The sequence below is a fragment of the Bidens hawaiensis genome, unplaced genomic scaffold, assembly GCF_021521415.1.
Source record: "Bidens hawaiensis isolate Kalapana, Puna unplaced genomic scaffold, B.hawaiensis_p1.1 tig00046657_1, whole genome shotgun sequence".
In the NCBI taxonomy this organism is placed as follows: Eukaryota; Viridiplantae; Streptophyta; class Magnoliopsida; order Asterales; family Asteraceae; genus Bidens; species Bidens hawaiensis.
This window is the reverse complement of record NW_027498315.1, coordinates 34472-52155: the sequence shown is the minus strand read 5'-3', so window position 1 is coordinate 52155 and position 17684 is coordinate 34472. Positions and strand designations below refer to the sequence as shown.

General features: G+C 32.1%; 1 protein-coding gene across 2 annotated transcripts; it reads left to right on the top strand.

Moving 5' to 3' along the window:
• The first annotated feature begins 5437 nt into the window (after positions 1 to 5437).
• Positions 5438 to 15882, top strand: LOC143596507 (agamous-like MADS-box protein AGL12). Of its 2 annotated transcripts, XM_077075263.1 has the most exons (7): positions 5444 to 5846; positions 8460 to 8541; positions 10775 to 10836; positions 10955 to 11054; positions 11978 to 12019; positions 15525 to 15566; positions 15670 to 15866. In XM_077075263.1, exons 1-7 carry the CDS (start codon positions 5665 to 5667, stop codon positions 15760 to 15762), a joined length of 603 nt encoding a protein of 200 aa, XP_076931378.1. In that variant the 5' UTR covers positions 5444 to 5664; the 3' UTR covers positions 15763 to 15866. The 2 variants fall into 2 exon arrangements, with proteins under 2 accessions (XP_076931379.1, XP_076931378.1); XM_077075264.1 differs by lacking the exon at positions 11978 to 12019 and having other exon boundaries at positions 5438 to 5846; positions 15670 to 15882.
• Positions 15883 to 17684: the final 1802 nt, after the last annotated feature.

The following is a 17684-nucleotide window of genomic DNA, read 5'->3' as shown; positions in this document are numbered from 1 at the left end:
TTATAATTAGTAGTAGTTTTTTATATAACTGTTAAACTTTGATTTCCTTTTTTTGCTTCATACACATGTTCTTAGAGCCGAGGGTCTCTCTGGAAGCCACCTCTTTATTCCTTTGGATAGAGGTACGGTGTGCCTACATCCCACCCTCCCCAGACCCTACCTATAGCTCTGCTGTCGGTGGGATTTTACTGGGTATGATTGATTGATATATATATATATATATTTGGACTTTTAGTTTTATGGTCACTCTTACAATTAGTGGCTTGTGCAGTTGAACTTTATACACAGCTAGCCAAAACTGGCCCATTTACTTATAACGAGTTTCAGATACAATTTCATTAAGGATTATTGTTTATGTAATTGTTAAATTTGTTAAATATATTAATTGTTACAAATTGAAATCTAAGTACATGATTCACCCATTTATTGTTGAAGATTGTAGTATCTAAATCAATTGGTAATTGAACAACAATCTAGTTTTAGTTTATATGGAGTGTTATGTTTAATATGTAATGTTTGTTTTGTTTTTCAAAAGAAAGTATGGTTAATGATTATGTTGGTCCTTCTATGTCCCTAAGGTTTACTTTGTGTTTTAAGCTGCAACACTCACTGATTTGATACTGTAACAATTTCTTTATTTATTTAGGGATATTTGGAAATATGTCCGTCAAGTTACATGTCAACATGACAACTTTTTACACGGGCCAGAGTAAAGATGGCCAGAAACACACTTTCTCCATAATTGATTTTATGCTAAGTTGGTAGCTGCAATACCACATTGTTAAGCAGGCCTGGAATTTACATTTTGTACATCTATTTTAATTTTGTTAATTACCTTTTGTGACTATAGTTTACTTTTTCAAATAGTGAGGAAATATATGTCACGTTACAAACACACATAAACGATGCCATGTTGTGTCGATACTCTAAAGCGTGTTCCCCATCCAGTTCAGGGCAGATTAGTGGTGATATTAGGAATTCGACAACCTTGTATTTTGATTTTGAAGAAAACTTGTGTAAATTTGCTAGCATGGGCGTCGCAATGCATGGGTCAAATTGCTAGTGTAATTAAACATGTTTAGTTTAATTTATTTGAAGATGTGTTATGTTTGCTAGATATGTATAAAAATTTCAGATTTCATATAAATTTGAAGCTGGTTTCTGCTGCATTCAATAAAGTTATTATTATTATCATTTAACTATTGGTGGTTCTTTAATGGCGGCATGGTTTCGTTCATTTTGGTTTCTTATTTCGAGCGTTTCCATTTGGTATTGTCATAGTGTTTATCGGTGGGCTACAACCTAACTTCAGTTCAACGACAACTTTTTTAGCAGTCTCTAAACTGCCTAAAAACATAAATTTCACTGCATAAATGTAAATATGATATATATTGCACATATGTAATACAAATAAATAAGCTTGTGTTGGGGTTACAATTGAGTGTAAGAAAGCATCAACATGCAGATAAAAAAACACAATTTATAAAATGTAAGAAAAATATACAATGCACATATGTAATACAAACAAATAAGCTTGAATTAAGGTTATAAGTTGAATATGAAGAAACACCAACAAAAGATTTACACAAAGACAAACAAGATTATATTCTAGGCTATCCTTTAGTATTATTAACTCTTTTTTTCCAACACTGTCTTTTCTTTTTCTTTGTACTTTCCTTGATGTCCGATCTTCATATCCTAATTATAAAATAAAGCAAACATTTAGTATTCACATATAATAAAGTACTAATAGATATACACAATACTTTAGTGATGCATATATGCAATACAACATACAAGAATATTGCACATATGTAATACAACTTAGTTAATATGTTCTAGTAGCTAAGCAATGCTTGCATGTGTGACAACAAGCAATAACACTGCATATATGTAATATGACACACCTTATATACATGTAATTGCTAATCATTGCGTATATGCAATATAACATGCAATATAACATGCAATACCACTTCACATACGTAATACAACATGCCAACATGGTTCATTACCCTTACTTTATTCAACAATACACATGTGCAGTAGTATTGAATACATTGTATATTTGTATTACTGCATACATGTGAGACAATAGTAATACATAAATGCAATACCATTACATATATGTAATATAATAGTACTGAACATATGTTATACAGTATTGCTGCATGTATATATAATCCAGCATCATGGTTTCTTTTTATCTTTGATTTAAATATATTCATAACCTAGTTACAAACTAAATCAAACAGTAACTATTTGTATGTGATACAATAGTAACATATATGTAATGCCTTAGTGTTATAGGGTCGGACAAAATTACAAGGTTAAGAGCAACAATTATTCATTAATACTGCCTGTTGAGATGTTTGTGTGTTTTATTAACTTCTCAAGGATGCGTATATTAAAATTAATTGTCACTAAGTTTGATTTCAATACACGTATCACAATTTAAATAGTATTTTGTAGGATTAAACTAATTACATAGATCAACTGAGGGAACAACATATCTATCGAGCATCTAAAATTGTTAAAAAGTAAAGAATTGTATAATAAGAAAACCTGCAACTTATGATGATATAGGTGACCTGAGATTCCAGTGATGCATTGCTATCATATGCTCTTCCATGTTGCTGCATATTCTCGGGAATTTAATGACGAATAAGTTTTACAACGAATCATGATTCAATACTAAAAGCTTAAATGTACAACTACAACCATAATAAGATTTTTTTCAATGTGTTTTACCTTGAAGAATAAGTTAAGTCTCAAACAAGAATTCTATACAAAAATAATCGATCAAACATGTGATTCGTAAAACGAGTTCATTTAGATATTTCATCAAACAGTTGGAGGGCATACGAATCAGATAGTAAATCAAGCCTATGTTAATCAATTAAGCACCAAAATTGGACAACTAAATACACAATATAATTAAAACGACTTCATTTACACATATGCAATATCACTAAAACTATACAATTACATTAGCCTTACTACATTTAACACTAAATATGCGTAGTTTAACTAAAAATATGCAGTATTGCATATGTGTAATCTGTCAACTCTACATATACATGTATTTACAACATCACTAGATATATATAATACACCTGTACCACACACACACACATATATATATATGTAGTACAACAAAGATGCATATATATAATACTTGGTAATTCATGTAAATACATGAACTAATAAATATGTTCATCGTTCATAGCTTTCGCTTGTTATTAGTAAACAAATTAACGTGCATTGACACTTTCTTGTAATTTGATTAAACAAAACGAACACATAGCCTATTGAACGCAATTGCCTCTGTTATGGTCGGTTGGGTATATAATACGCCTAATCGATAAGTTAATATGTGATATTGAAGATTAAAACTGTTAACCTGTCATTATTCTTCTGATCTGTGCTCAATTTTGCAGCAGATCTGGATGAATTGACGAGTAATGTAAAATACACAAAAGGATATCAATATGTGCATTGTCATAGCTTTATCAATGAACAAATTAATATTCGTCGACACTCTAATACTACGTTCAACACTTTATATATGCAATATAGCTAGAAATATGCAGTAAAATACATCATTTACGAACTATATGTATATAATATTCGTCTTATCATGTAAGACACCTAAATTGATATCAAATTCTGATTCTTCATATACGCTCAATCAAAACATTCACAAAAAAAAAACAAAAAAAAACAAAACAGAGCATCTACACTATATGAATGTAGTGCACATAATTGACACTTATAACATATGATTGACAGATGATGAGTATGTACCTATTATTTGTTCTTTCCTGCTTAATTTTGTTATTGGTTGGACGTGTTAGATTGTCGAGCGTCCGACACCTAATTAACACTAATAATGTTTGAATTGAACGACAATTAGAGGTTATATGTGATGCATATATGCAAACGTCATAACTACATGTATGTAATGCATCAAAACTATTTATACATGCAGTGCACCAGTAATGCATATATGCAATACTTGAAAGATCATGTACAATATATGAAGCGACCAATATGTGCATCAATCTACAAATTAATGTTCAACTACGCTATATCATTATTCAATTAAATTATATAAACAAAAACATAGTCTATCGAACGCGATAGCCTCTGATATGTGCTCGAGTGGTGTATAATAACCCCAATTGACACACACAATATGGGAAATCTACAGTTACAATCGCTTACATGTTGGTGTTCTTCAAATTCATGCTTGATTTTGCAGTCAATTTGGATGAACCATACGATCAACTGAGGAAAAACTGAAACCTTAGATCTGGGACTAGTGAATCGGTGTGAGTGAGTGAGTGATAAGAGGGAAGAAAGAAACACTTGTATTTTAATAATTCCAACATTACCCTCCCTCATTAAAAGAAACTCAGCAGTTTTTATTGTTCCCCTTTCCTTTTTTAAGTCTTTGGTCTAATAAAATCAATGGTGTTAAATGAGTTCTCTAGTTCTATCTTTAAAATGAGTTTTCTCTAGATCTCACCCCTGTGTGTGTGTGTGTATATGTGTGTGTGTGTGTGTGGACCTCTTAATGTTTTGCTTGTTTTGTTTTGTTTCGTTTCGTTTATTTACTTCGTATAATTATACGGTCCATTATTTTATTAATGATCAACGAATCCTTTAAATGGGCTACTGGCTAAATTCACAACATCAGAATACACTCGATTATCGATTCGAGGAAAACCTTCACCTAAGGCCAACGTCCGTTAACACTCACCCGAAGGCATGACAGTGTGCTGAAATAAAATCGATTCAGTTTAAGGATTCAACTAGTGAGCGTCACCTACTCGCTTGTCTCTCATCATTACCCGGTGTCGAAATTAAATGATGGAGACAAGAATCTGGGTCACATGAAACATCAAGTATCTTTCTTACCTCCACGCCACCCGCTTATTGGCAATACTATCCGTTGTATTTATATTATATGATCATTTGTGTCCCATATTATATTAAATGAATTTAATTTTTTTCTACTTATATTAAACAACAAATCACAATGCATAACATATATATTTCAATACTTAAAAATCATCTTATAATCTTGTAGTCTTTCGTTTTTTTACTTTTTGAAATGTAAATGTGTTATATTTTGTTTATGATTCTTTCAATATTTATTGGAAACCTTATGTAGTATACGGGTCTCAATCACGTTTATAATAAACGAGATTAAACTTCATTAATAGTTCTAGTCTAGTCTCAGTTTATTTTAAAAAAAAATGTGTGCTAGTGCTACAACATTTTCGAATTGATTTGATAACCTTTTACGCACAGTGGATTCCTTCTTTTTGAACAGTTTAGTGAACTGTAAAAGGAGTCACATAAGTATTTATTCTTTTATTTGTTTTGTTTTGTTTATTAGGTTGCCCTAGAACATGGCATAAGAATCAAATTTTTGGAGTGAGTGGTATATAAGCTGTTGGCCATGACACACAATGGATTAATGTGTGTTAAGCTAAGTTAGAAAACACAAAGGAGAAAGCAACAACCTCGAAGCTAGTTCAAACTAGTGGGAGGTTGTCTGCAAAAACTTAGCAGACTTCAAAAACTTTTACTTCATTTACATAAAAATCGTATTAGTTACAAGATCATCTGAGAAGCAAAACCTGACGATTTGATATGGCAAGAGGAAAGGTACAAATGAGGAGGATTGAGAACCCGGTGCATAGGCAGGTGACATTCTGCAAGCGTCGTTCTGGGCTGCTTAAGAAGGCCAAGGAACTTGCCGTGTTGTGTGATGCTGAAGTTGGTCTCGTCATTTTCTCCGCCCATGGAAAGCTCTATGAGCTTTCCACGAACGGGTATGCACACTACATAAACCTCATTTTATGTGCTTTCGTAACAAGAAAAAAGTGCCCGGGTCATATGATAGTCATATAAAGATATAAGATTTTGATTCATCGGGGCATAGATAGATGGTAACATGTTTCACTAAGAAATATATCACCTTAATTATATTAGCACGTAAAAAATAAATCAAAGCCAATCAAAGGAGCATATATTATCCCACTTATTAGAAACTGATTAATAATGAACTATTGAACTGTCACTTTCATTATGATATTGCGAGATATGTACTTGAAAAGTGTGGTTCTACACGTGAACTCAACCTTTTATACTTTTTCATGCCTTAGACCTATAAAAACATGTCTATGTGCACAGCAGTTGTAATACAGCTACGTACTTTTATATTACTTTCATATAATCAGATTAAATAAAAACTTGCTGGCCATTTTTTTCTTTCATTGTGAGACTTTTAGACTTATACCTTCTGTCTGAATTATGTATCTACAAATATTCTTTCTTAGGCATGAAATGCATCAATTCTCTCATTTGGACATACGATATATATAGCAGACTTTATGTAATTCGGGTGCATGCACAAGAGTCAGGTTATTCTAAAAAGAAATTGTCGTCATAAAAAAAAACCTCTAATAAATAATAAAAAATTAATTAAAAAAATCATAACTCAAAATTTAAAAGAAATTAAAAAAATAGAGTGCTTCCCCCGTCTTTTGTCGTTCTAAAAAAAACAAATAAATAAAAAAGCACACGCAATGTTGAGGAAAAAGATCACTGTATCTTTTTATTTATTATTGTGTTTTTTTCGTCATTGATCTTTTTTCTTGACATTGTGTCATTTTACTTGATATTGTGTTATATTACTCAACATTGTGTTATAAGTTGTTCGACATTGTGTTATATTTTGCGATTTACTGTCTCTTTTTTGATCTATCATTGTGTATTTTTGTATATTTTCGTTATTGTGTCTTTTTTCTTGATATTGTGTCTTTTCGTCTTTTTAACTCGAAAGGTAGGGGAAACATTTTAGTGTATTTATTTTGTTTTTTTAATTTATATTTTGAGTTATGATTTTTTTATTATTATTATTTGAATTTTTAGGGGTTTTTGTGTGGCTACGAATCATTCTCACACTTTTTATTTTAATCCCCCTTTGCATTTTAACTTTTCCGGCGTGCACAACTATAAGATTATTTTCATATTGTTCTATAAAACCTTTTTTTTAATAGTAGGTAGTTTAGGATTTCATAAGTAATTTAGTTATTTTTTGAAGCTTTATTTTCTAGGTTGTTCACTACCCCGGCCTGCAAGCAAACTTATTCAAATTCCGACTTTTTTTTGGAGTGTGTTGGTGTCTGAAGCTCGCTTGAGTGACAAGTTAACTCGAGTGTTTTTTTATCAAACATAACACGTTGCTTACAGTTTTTCACCAAACTCGATCTATATATGAAATTTACCACTCCCAAAAGAACTCGCGGAGTTCGTCTGTACAACTAGGTAGAGAATTGTCTAGAAGTATATGAACATTTGAAAAAACCCATAGAAATTTTTGGCTAAATGTTAAAACATATATTATTGAAAAAAAGTGTAAATTTACATATACAAATGTTTGTGTATGTTTATTATATATATATGGGTTTGAATCAAATACAAATGAAATTAACATGCTAAACGTAGAATCAAGTAAAATAATTATTTAATTTCATCATAGAGTAATTACCCCCCCCCCCCCTTCTCATTAAAAGTGTTCACATTTCATTTTTTATTTATCTCATTACAAATGTTCACTTTCAAAATTTATTAGTAAATTTTCAAGTTCACCCCTAAACACACACAACTATAACATTAATAAACAATATTTATGGACCCAATGTCCAAGGGTATTATTGTCATCTGGTAAGTAAAAGAAAACAATAATTTAATCTACCTTAAACTTTGTATTTTTCAAACTAAGACAATTTGATCGGGACGGGGGGCGTATATAATTACTCTAATTTTATATATAATTACTCTACTTGATTTCCACAATTAGCACTTTAATTTTATTTGTATGTTATATATATATATATATATATATATATATATATATAAAGAGGAGAGAGAGTCAGGATAACGTACAATAATTCTTAACGTACGCGAATCACGCTCAAAGGCAAAAATACTAAAACGCTCAAAACGGAATTTTCGTGAAGAAAAGTAAAAAAATTGATCGATTAACGATCCAAAACTGTTTATTTCGGTAAACCAATGGTTAATTGGATACGTATTGACGAGTTTGAGATCTTGTTATGTGATTTCATAGATCGATTTCATAAATATAAGTATTTTTGTACCTAATGTACGTTAAGCAATTATTGTATTTTTTCTTTTCTCTCTATATATACAGAGGAATGTTAATATGCAAATAAAATTAATTAACGTGCTAATTATGAAAATCAAGTAGAGTAATTATGCAATTATTCTATGATATAATTATATAATTACTCTGTATATATAATTACTATACCTGATTTTCACAATTAACACATTAATTTTATTTATATTTAATCCAAACCTTATATATAATATTAATTGTGCGACTATTAACATATTTTGTGCATTTGTGAATAAAGAAGCATGCAGGGGCTGATAGATAAGTATATGAAATCTAGCCGTTGCCATGTGGAGGAACAAGCTGATGAAAAGCAAGTTCTGGTACGTCTTTATTTCTCTTTTTCTCTCCGTATATACCTTATGCTGAGAATTGGATGCTTAAGTAGTCAAGGAGAATATCTAAAAAAATATCTAATCAAGATAACATAATTTTAAATCTTTTATTTTACTTTTAAGAGCATTAATCATTGATTCGTTCTTTATGTCACGGCTACTCTTACACGTAGCTTGCACTAGCTAATTACATTCAACGATGAGACTTAGAAAGTTATAGTCGATTCAAAATGCAACACGTAAAACTTTTTCCTCATAAAAAAGAATGTTTCATAGTATATTTTGACCTTTAGTTTCACTTTGTCTTGAAAAGACTTGTCCTATAAAAGGTTCTAGCTAAGACGTATAATTAAACTTTACCTACTTTGTTTAATTTGGTTCTGTTCGTAATATTTTAGTTGCAAATTCTACTAACAAACTGAGTATTAAAACAGTCGATTTTTAAATTGTGTAACACTTGGTTTTAACGTCACAAAGTTCCACTTAAATTTTTTTCTTCCAAGAACTTTAACGATGAACGATAATACGATATAAACCACTTGAAACTACAAAAGTTCATATATTTTCCTGAATGTTCATATACACTAAAATATCGATCATCCAGTACAAAATTTTGGTTAGACCCTTTGATTGTCCCTCATAAAAAAACATGGTGTTGCCAAATGTGTCCCCATTTTTCTTATTTTTACTAAACATATCTTCTTCCTCAAGATTTACATTAATATGATACAAACCTTTGTTGTTTCTTTTTTGTTATTTTGTTATCTTTTATTATTGTTAATTTTAAAATACATTTTAAATAATTTTTAAATAAAAAAATTACTTTTTCTTATTTAAAATAAACACATTTTTATTATATAAATATAACTTTCTTTTTTATATAATTTTATTTTATTTTTTAGGGTGTTTTTTCAAATAGTTATTAGTGATAGCTTGCATTTTTTTAAAACAAATTTTATATTGTTTGTCAATTAAAAATGAGTAAAGGGTCATTTTCGTCCTTATGGTTTAGCAAATAATGTGAATTTAGTTCAAAAATTTATTTTTTGTATATGGACCCTCCACGTTTCTCAATTCTTGCCAATTACATCTAAATTACTAACTCAGTTAAATTTAATCGTTAAGTCAGGGATAGACATGTCTTTTCACTCTCCCTTTATTATAATACTTGTTTAAGCGAATTCCGGTTTTCCTCGCTGTGGTTTGTCTAAATCTGCGATTTTAGTCCAATAGTTTCAAGTTTGCAATTTTCGTCCTTATCAAATTTGCGATTTTCGTACTTATAGTTTTATTTCACTTGCAATTAAACCCGAAAGTATTAACCCCGTTAAGTCTGTTTGTTAACTCATTTGCGTGACCCTAACGTGACGACCAATTTTATCGTGTTTCTCCCAAAATAAATCTCGGTCCTAATTTGCAAGCCCCCTCACGTGAGGGGCTAGGGTGTATTTGGGAAAAAAGAAAAAAAAGGACAAAATTGTCCCTCACGTTAAGGACACACTAATGTGTTTAACGACCAGACTTAACGAGATTAGTGAATTCGGGTTGAATTGCAAGTGAAATAAAATCATGGAAACGAATATTGCATATTTGAAACTACTGGACTATAATCGCATATTTGGACAAACCACAGGGACGAAAACCGCAATTCAATGAAATAAACATTATAATAAAGAAAGAGTGGAAAGACATGTCTACCCCTAACTTAACGATTAAATTTAACGGGGTTAGTGATTTAGATGTAATTGACAAGAATTGAAAAACGTGAATGGTCCATATGCAAAAAATAAAAATTCGCATTATTTGCTAAACCACAAGGACGAAAATGACACTTTACTCATTAAAAATAAAAAGAAATAGTGTAACGTACGTAATAAGCTACACAAATTTTATGAATTTAAAATAAAAAAATCTAATGTTCTGTTATGATTAATGTATTTAACATAAAAATATTGTTAGAGAGGGTATATGTCAAATATAATTGTTTTAAGAAATAGAAATTAGTTCAGAAAATGTGATATGACAAGTAATTAGGAAGAAGGTATGTTTAACATAACAAAAAAAATATTGTGACCACTAGCGAGACTGAATACATGTATTTAAGCCCCAATTGGGTGTTGACCAATTATACCAACATTAGTTTTTTTTTTACAATTGATGTAAGTATGTAACTATGTAACTTGTATACGCAATTAATGTAACATTAACTTTTGAATCACAGGAATCCAAAATGGAGGTTAACATGCTGAAAAATGAGATTGACGTACTTCAAAAAGGCCTCAGGTCTATCATCCAAGGCCTTTTCTTTTAAAGAAACTGTAGATATATAAAAATAATTTATAAAGTTAAGTTAATTCTTTTTCTTGTAAAATTATATATATATTTTGGTCAAATGTGCTAGGTATATGTTTCAAGGAGGTGCAGGAAGAATGAGTTTGGATGAACTACGAATTCTTGAGAACAATCTCGAAGTCTGGATGTATCATGTACGCTCTGCAAAAGTAAGGATATATACCGTGTTTTATTTATTTATTTATTTATTTATAACGGCAATAAAAAAATGCATTCAAAAGAGTAAAGACAGCAAAGAGCTGCAAGTAAGGATCATGTGTTTGTTCAGGCGAATAAATATCAAATCAGTATATATGAATTTTAAATGTTTGATGAAGTATTTTATTCTACGTTATCGATCTATGAATTCTACTCGATAATCTCAATGACCCATGGAAGCATTTATGTGTGCGTGTTTTGAATCACAATATATGGAAACATTTATTTAAGAAACGTACGGGTGTACGTGGTTCAGTGCGGTTTTCGGCTAAAACCAAACTGAAAATCAAAACATCACTTTTTGGAGTTTTTTGAAAGTGTTTTGTTTTGATTTTTCGGTTTTCTTTTTGTTTTCGGTTTTTGCCATTTGAACTTAAAAATTTTAGGCCGAAAAAAATAAAAATAATAAATTAGGTATAAATAATTTTGTTAATTGTAAAATAATAGACTATAATACATTTGACCAAAATATTCGAGTTACATATTTATTAAATTTTTAAAATTACGTAATACAAAATATTAAAAAACAAAAATTTAGGAATTCGGTTCAGTTCTTTCGGTTTTTATTACACGCAAACCAAAACCGAACCGTTAGTTCGATTTTTACAAAAACATAAAATCGAACCGTCGTTTTTTTGTTTCGGTTCAGTTTTTTCAGTTTGGAGTTTTCGATTTTTCGGTTTAGTATTGGTTTTTCCGGTTTTTTGCACACCCATACTGAGACGTTACTTTAATGGAATAATAAACGAAAAAAGTAAGATAGAAGACATTCAGTTTTGCATGATGGTATATGTAGTCTTGAAACTCTTAATTGCTTTCTTTTATCACCAAAATGAAATTAATTAACGATGTTTCAATGGATGTCTTTGTGCAGATGGACATTATGTCTCAAGAAATCCAGTTGCTTAAAAATAAGGTATGAGATTCAAAATATTGTTTATAATACAGCCATTTTAATCATGTGCTTGAACTAAACAAACAAATAAATTCAATAAAATCTCATATATAGTAAAAGTTACAGGTCATCTGGTTGGTGGCTTAGTGATAAACATAAAGTTTCATCATCATCATCATCATCATCATCATCGTACTCAGTATATCCCATCAATAGCAATGCTATGGTAGGGTCTGAGGAGGGTAAGATGTAGACAGCCTTACCTCTATCCCATAGGGATAGAGAGGCTGCTTCCGGTGAGACCCCCGGCTCGATATTAGTTTTGCATCAAGCCTTGGACATAAGGCACATAGCACTCAATCATCGGGACACCGGCTGATCGGTGCATGTGCCCTTGTCTTTCAGCTATCAACGCCACCACATGATGCCTGATAAACATAAAGTTTCTTACATATCCAAAGATTCTGAGTTCGAGTTTCATCAAAGTACAAAAAAATTTGTCTTTCTAAAAACGTAAAAGTTACGCAGGAGAGGAGGAAATACATTGTCTCTATCCCAACTTCCCAAGGGATAGAGTGAACAAAAAAATCATAAATAATAATGATAGCATACTACCGATAAATATAGTGATGAGATGAGTATTTTAGTAGCAAATAACAATCATAGAATAAATAAGGGATATTCGTTTTAAATATTCATAACTTTGATTCATTGGTAGATAGCACTCTTAATTTACGAAATGTTCCGCAACACTCCCAACTTTTAATGTATTTTCTTCTAACACTCACGGAGTAACGAGATACTAACATCGTTAGTGTTTGGGAGAAAAAATGTCATTTTTCAAAGTTCAAGGAGTAACATCAAAATTTCATTTATTATATATTCCACCATCCATTTCCACCCAACCACCACCCCTCTTCTTTCCGACAACCACCAACCACCACCGCCATTGACAACCACCAACCACCACCGCCACTGACAGCCACCAACCACCACAGCCGCCACCACCACCACCGGAACTATATCGTCGGAACCTAGAAACATAACAAGACTTAAACAAATCTACCTCAGGTATTACAACACGGCCGGCGTAAGTTGTTTTCCCAGAGTTGCAACATCTCTAGCTTCGGTAACTCACCGATGAAATCTAGTATTGATCCGTGAAGCTTGTTACAGAACACGTTCAATGAAGTGAGGTTTTTGACGTTCCGAAACGAGTCTGGTATCTCGCATGTGAATAAGCTATCACAGTTTTGAAGTTTTCCGATTTCAGGCGGGACTTCACCGGTGAGGCTGCAATTAGCGGCGCGAAGCTGCGGAGGTTAGATTAGTTACCGATTTCCGGCGGAATACCGCCCGATGTAAGTGTTCTAATACCTGAGGTAGATTTGTTGAAGGATTGTTATGTTTCCATGTTCCGGTGGTGGCAGCAGCAGCTGTGGTGGTTGGTGGCTGTCATTGGTGGTGGTGATTGGTGGTTGTTGACAGAGTAGAGGGGTGGTGGTTGTGTGGTGAGAGATGGTGGAATATATAATAAATGAAATCTTGATTTTACTCTTGAACTTTGAAAAATGACATTTTTTACCCCAAACACTAACGAAGTTAGTGTCTCGTTACTCCGGGGGTGCTAGAAGAAAATACGTTAAAAGTTGGGAGTGTTAGGAAACATTTCATAAGTTGGGAGCGCTATCTACCAGTAAGTCAAAGTTGAGAGTATTTAAAACCAATATCCCAATAAATAAGGACAAGTTGTAAAAACTTCTTAAGAGTATCTATACGTTCATCTAAAGAAGTCTCTACACTAAGACGGATTTTAGAGCACTAAAAGTGTAGTAGATGTAGCACGGACCCATTCGGCTATAATCATCCTGTGAAGGATAGTGCCCTATGGTCTTGCGACTGGTTCGGTAAACGTGTTTAGGTTGGTGACCAAGTGGGTCGCCTGTATTTTTTGTTGTGAAATTTTTCTTGGCCCAAGTAGGTCGATTGAATTCGGCTAGCCGCTAGCCTACTGCTCCGTGGGCTTCTATCCCCTAGTCGTATTCAAAGGATCTCTCAAGAGAAAAAAGATCTTCTGAATCTTTTTTTGGCATTTTTCCCTTGCTTTGACCGCAACTTTGTTTGGTCTTCCTCTTATCTGCTCATGTTTCAACACTAGCATAAAGTTTGAGCCTCCTGGATCTCTCTTGAACGACAGTCAGTGTTGGGCACCCCACTATGAAAGGAAAAAATGGTGCTTGCCCAGGTATGGAGAAGGTGGGGAATTCCAGTATTCCACCCATTGGGCCATGTTGTTGGGCGCAAACCACGCCCATAGCCACATTGATTTCCCCCACGCCTGCAATATTCGCTACTATGATGTAGGAACTCCGCTCAAAGGTAGATTTAGATCGGTTACAAGTGGCCATCAATACGACGTGTGTTTGTTGTTGTCAGGCGCTTTTACAATGATGTGTGAGTTGGAGCATGCTTCGAGCAGTGTACCATGTAGGGTTAATGAATGCCCCAATAACATCATGTTCTTTTGGAAACTCTCGAACTAATTTTAAGATCAATCTAGGCTCGCTAATTACCGATTGATCAACATCACCAAGGTGATCAATGAATTCTTTACGTTTATGGCCATAGGCATCCATATTGGATCAAGAATTAAGTAAGAGGTTCAAGAACTCATGTTCAATAGTGGTTTCCCAAGAACTTTAATTAGTAAAAAAATATAGTTTGAATATTGATCCACACAGAACGAGCGGTAGTATTTTTGCGGATTCTATTAGAGTTGTGGTCCCATCTGTGTGTTTCAGTACCTTGTATGCCTTTGCGTGTAGTTTGAAGAGCTTCGTCAATGAGCAATAAATGACCTTTGTGCCATATAATGTCCTGATCTTGTTCAAGATATTAGTCACGATGCAGGCTAGAACCCCCCCCCCCCCCCCCACACACACACACACACACAAACACCTGCATGAATTACTAGTAGTATTGATCCCTAAGAATTCAAGGGCCCTAGCCGAGTAGAAAATTTGGCTCCGCATTATATAGGACACGAATTACCTGGAGTATCCCTAAGCACTCAAGAGCCATAGGCAAGTAGAAAAATTGACGGTTTTAAAATTAGTTAGTGTTTTATCCTTCATTATATAAAACCTTCCACTTCCTTTTCACGTGTCTACCTCTATTTCATTTACAGGGATATTTGTTTTTAATGCTACCAACTTTCATTCATTGACGATAACACTCCTAGCTAATGATTTGTCTCCACCACTCACAATTTTCACCATATTTGTTTTTGGCACTCCTGAACTTAGCGAACCCTAACTCCGTTAGTTTTCTTGATGACGTGGAATTTTTTGTTAATAAAAGTAGGTAGTGTGTCCCACACCATCTCCTTTCTTCAACATAAAACCTCAACAACCTCTGTTTCCAGCGACCTCGTTTTTCCAGCAAATTTGATTTTTTCTGCTTTCACCTATTTGAAAAAAGAATAAAGAAGTACAACCATGAATTCTGCTTGTTTGGTATATTGCAGGAAGGGATACTAAAAGCAGCAAATAAGTGCCTCCAAGAGCAGGTAACTAAATATTACAACTTGGCAAAAATATTAATGGGATTTATGGTTCTAAAGTTGGAGCATCTTAAGTCTTACTTATTAATTAATACTTGCACTAATACAGATGGAGATGCAATATATTGCTGCGGACACGGACCCTACAATGACTAACATACCATACCCACTAACAGTTCAAAATGAGATATATCAGTACTAATAAAAGACCTAAATACGGCAGAGGCCATGACAATGGTTGTGAAATTTGCCCTACTTAGCCATGCAACGCATAAATGTTGCACAATAAATAAATAAATTGTTGCATTTATGAAATGTAAAACTATGGTTGCTTGTTTTAACTTTGAGAGTGTATTACTTGATATGTATGATATTTGTAATGAATGTGTGCATGGGTTTCTATTACTGTTGTCTCTTCTTTATTGTATGACTAGGTTCTTGACCCGTGTACGACACAGGTGGAAAATAGAAATCATCAACTAAAGACATATTTAAGATGATAAAAGTTTGTTTCATATGTTTATTGGGAGAATTATTTAATATAATTGCAATTCATATTCATAGGTAAACAAAGTATTTAAAAAAAAACTTACTAAAAAAGAATATTCATAATTCATTGTTTGGAAACATAATTTAAAACTTTAAAAATTACAAATTCATAAACTGCTAAATATTTCCTTATAAACCATATTTGTTGTCTTGTTTGTAACTTTACCTTACTTTCTAAAATATGTATTTTAATACAATATATACTCTTCACTATTGATAAAACAACATATTGTTGACCATAAGTAGAAAATGGGTCTCTCATATATATTCCAACTCTTGCTAAAGATCTGCTTTGAGTCGTTACAATTATATCACGCTAATTTATTGTGTCACCAATATCACCAACGATTAACGCTGCAACTTTAGAAATTTTTGGCAAGTTGTAAGTCTGTGCATCTTTTTGCCTTGTTCCAATAATGCACAACTTTAAATCCATACCGAGATCGTTTTTAAAACAATCGCTTACCATACGGTATCATTGAACCAAAAGATTTCGAGAATCCAACATTATCTTCAAGTAATGTTTATTGTGATTTAATATCATTAGTTTATTTCTTGAATGACATATTTATTGTGATTTAATATCATTGTAATTATTATTTTTTTTTTTCTAAATTCAACTTTCATTGCTTTTGTTACTCGCTTCTAAGATGCAGTAAATTAAGTCGTAAAGACTAAAGAAGAAGAAAATCACTGTGATTTGTACGTTCCTGAATTTATAGAACTCATTTGATCGAGTTATGAGAACTCGAAATAGCTTCATTTAACAATATTTTTTTATATCTATTTTTTCATATGTGTTATATATAAGTTCCATCTAAAACAAATATAAATCAATATAAAAACGAATGTAACGAATGTTTAAATATACGTATGAATAGTGCAATTTGCAAAGATGTAACGAATGTTTTCGTATTCATTATACTCAGAGGTGGCAATATGAATGGGTTGAGTTGGATGATAGGTCAGAACGAGTTTGGGTTAGGATGGGTATATGTCATGATTGGTCTTTTAAAACAAAAGGTTAGGATGAGTATATGTCAAGATGTGTAAAGTTAAGGGGTTGTTTGGTAGCCTCTTAATTGTTATTAAAAGGAATTAAGAGGCTATCTTTTAATAGTTACCTCTTAACCATTCAAACTTAAAACGACCTCCTAATCATTAAATGGTTATGAACCATTAAGGGGTAAACTCTTAATGATATTAAAAGACTACTAAACACTCATCTTAACCCAATTACAAGTTATAATACAAAGGGTTTCAAAACCTCTCAAAAAAATTTTCAATAAAAACAATAAAATATAATAACTCAAAATATAATTAAAAAACGAAAAAAGTAAAACAACTAAAATGTTTCCCTCGTCTTTCTCGTTCGTTAAAAAATCCAGTTTCGTCTCTGTTCAGGTTTAGTTTTTTTGGTTCGGTTTTGGTTCTTTTTTCATTTTGACCGGTTTCGGTTTCTATTCAGTTTGTTTGAAATAAATGGATGGAGCTTGTTTTAGTCTATTCCAACCCATAATCAAACTCATTCTAACCCATAACCAAAAGTTACTAGCATTTTACCAACTCTTCTTG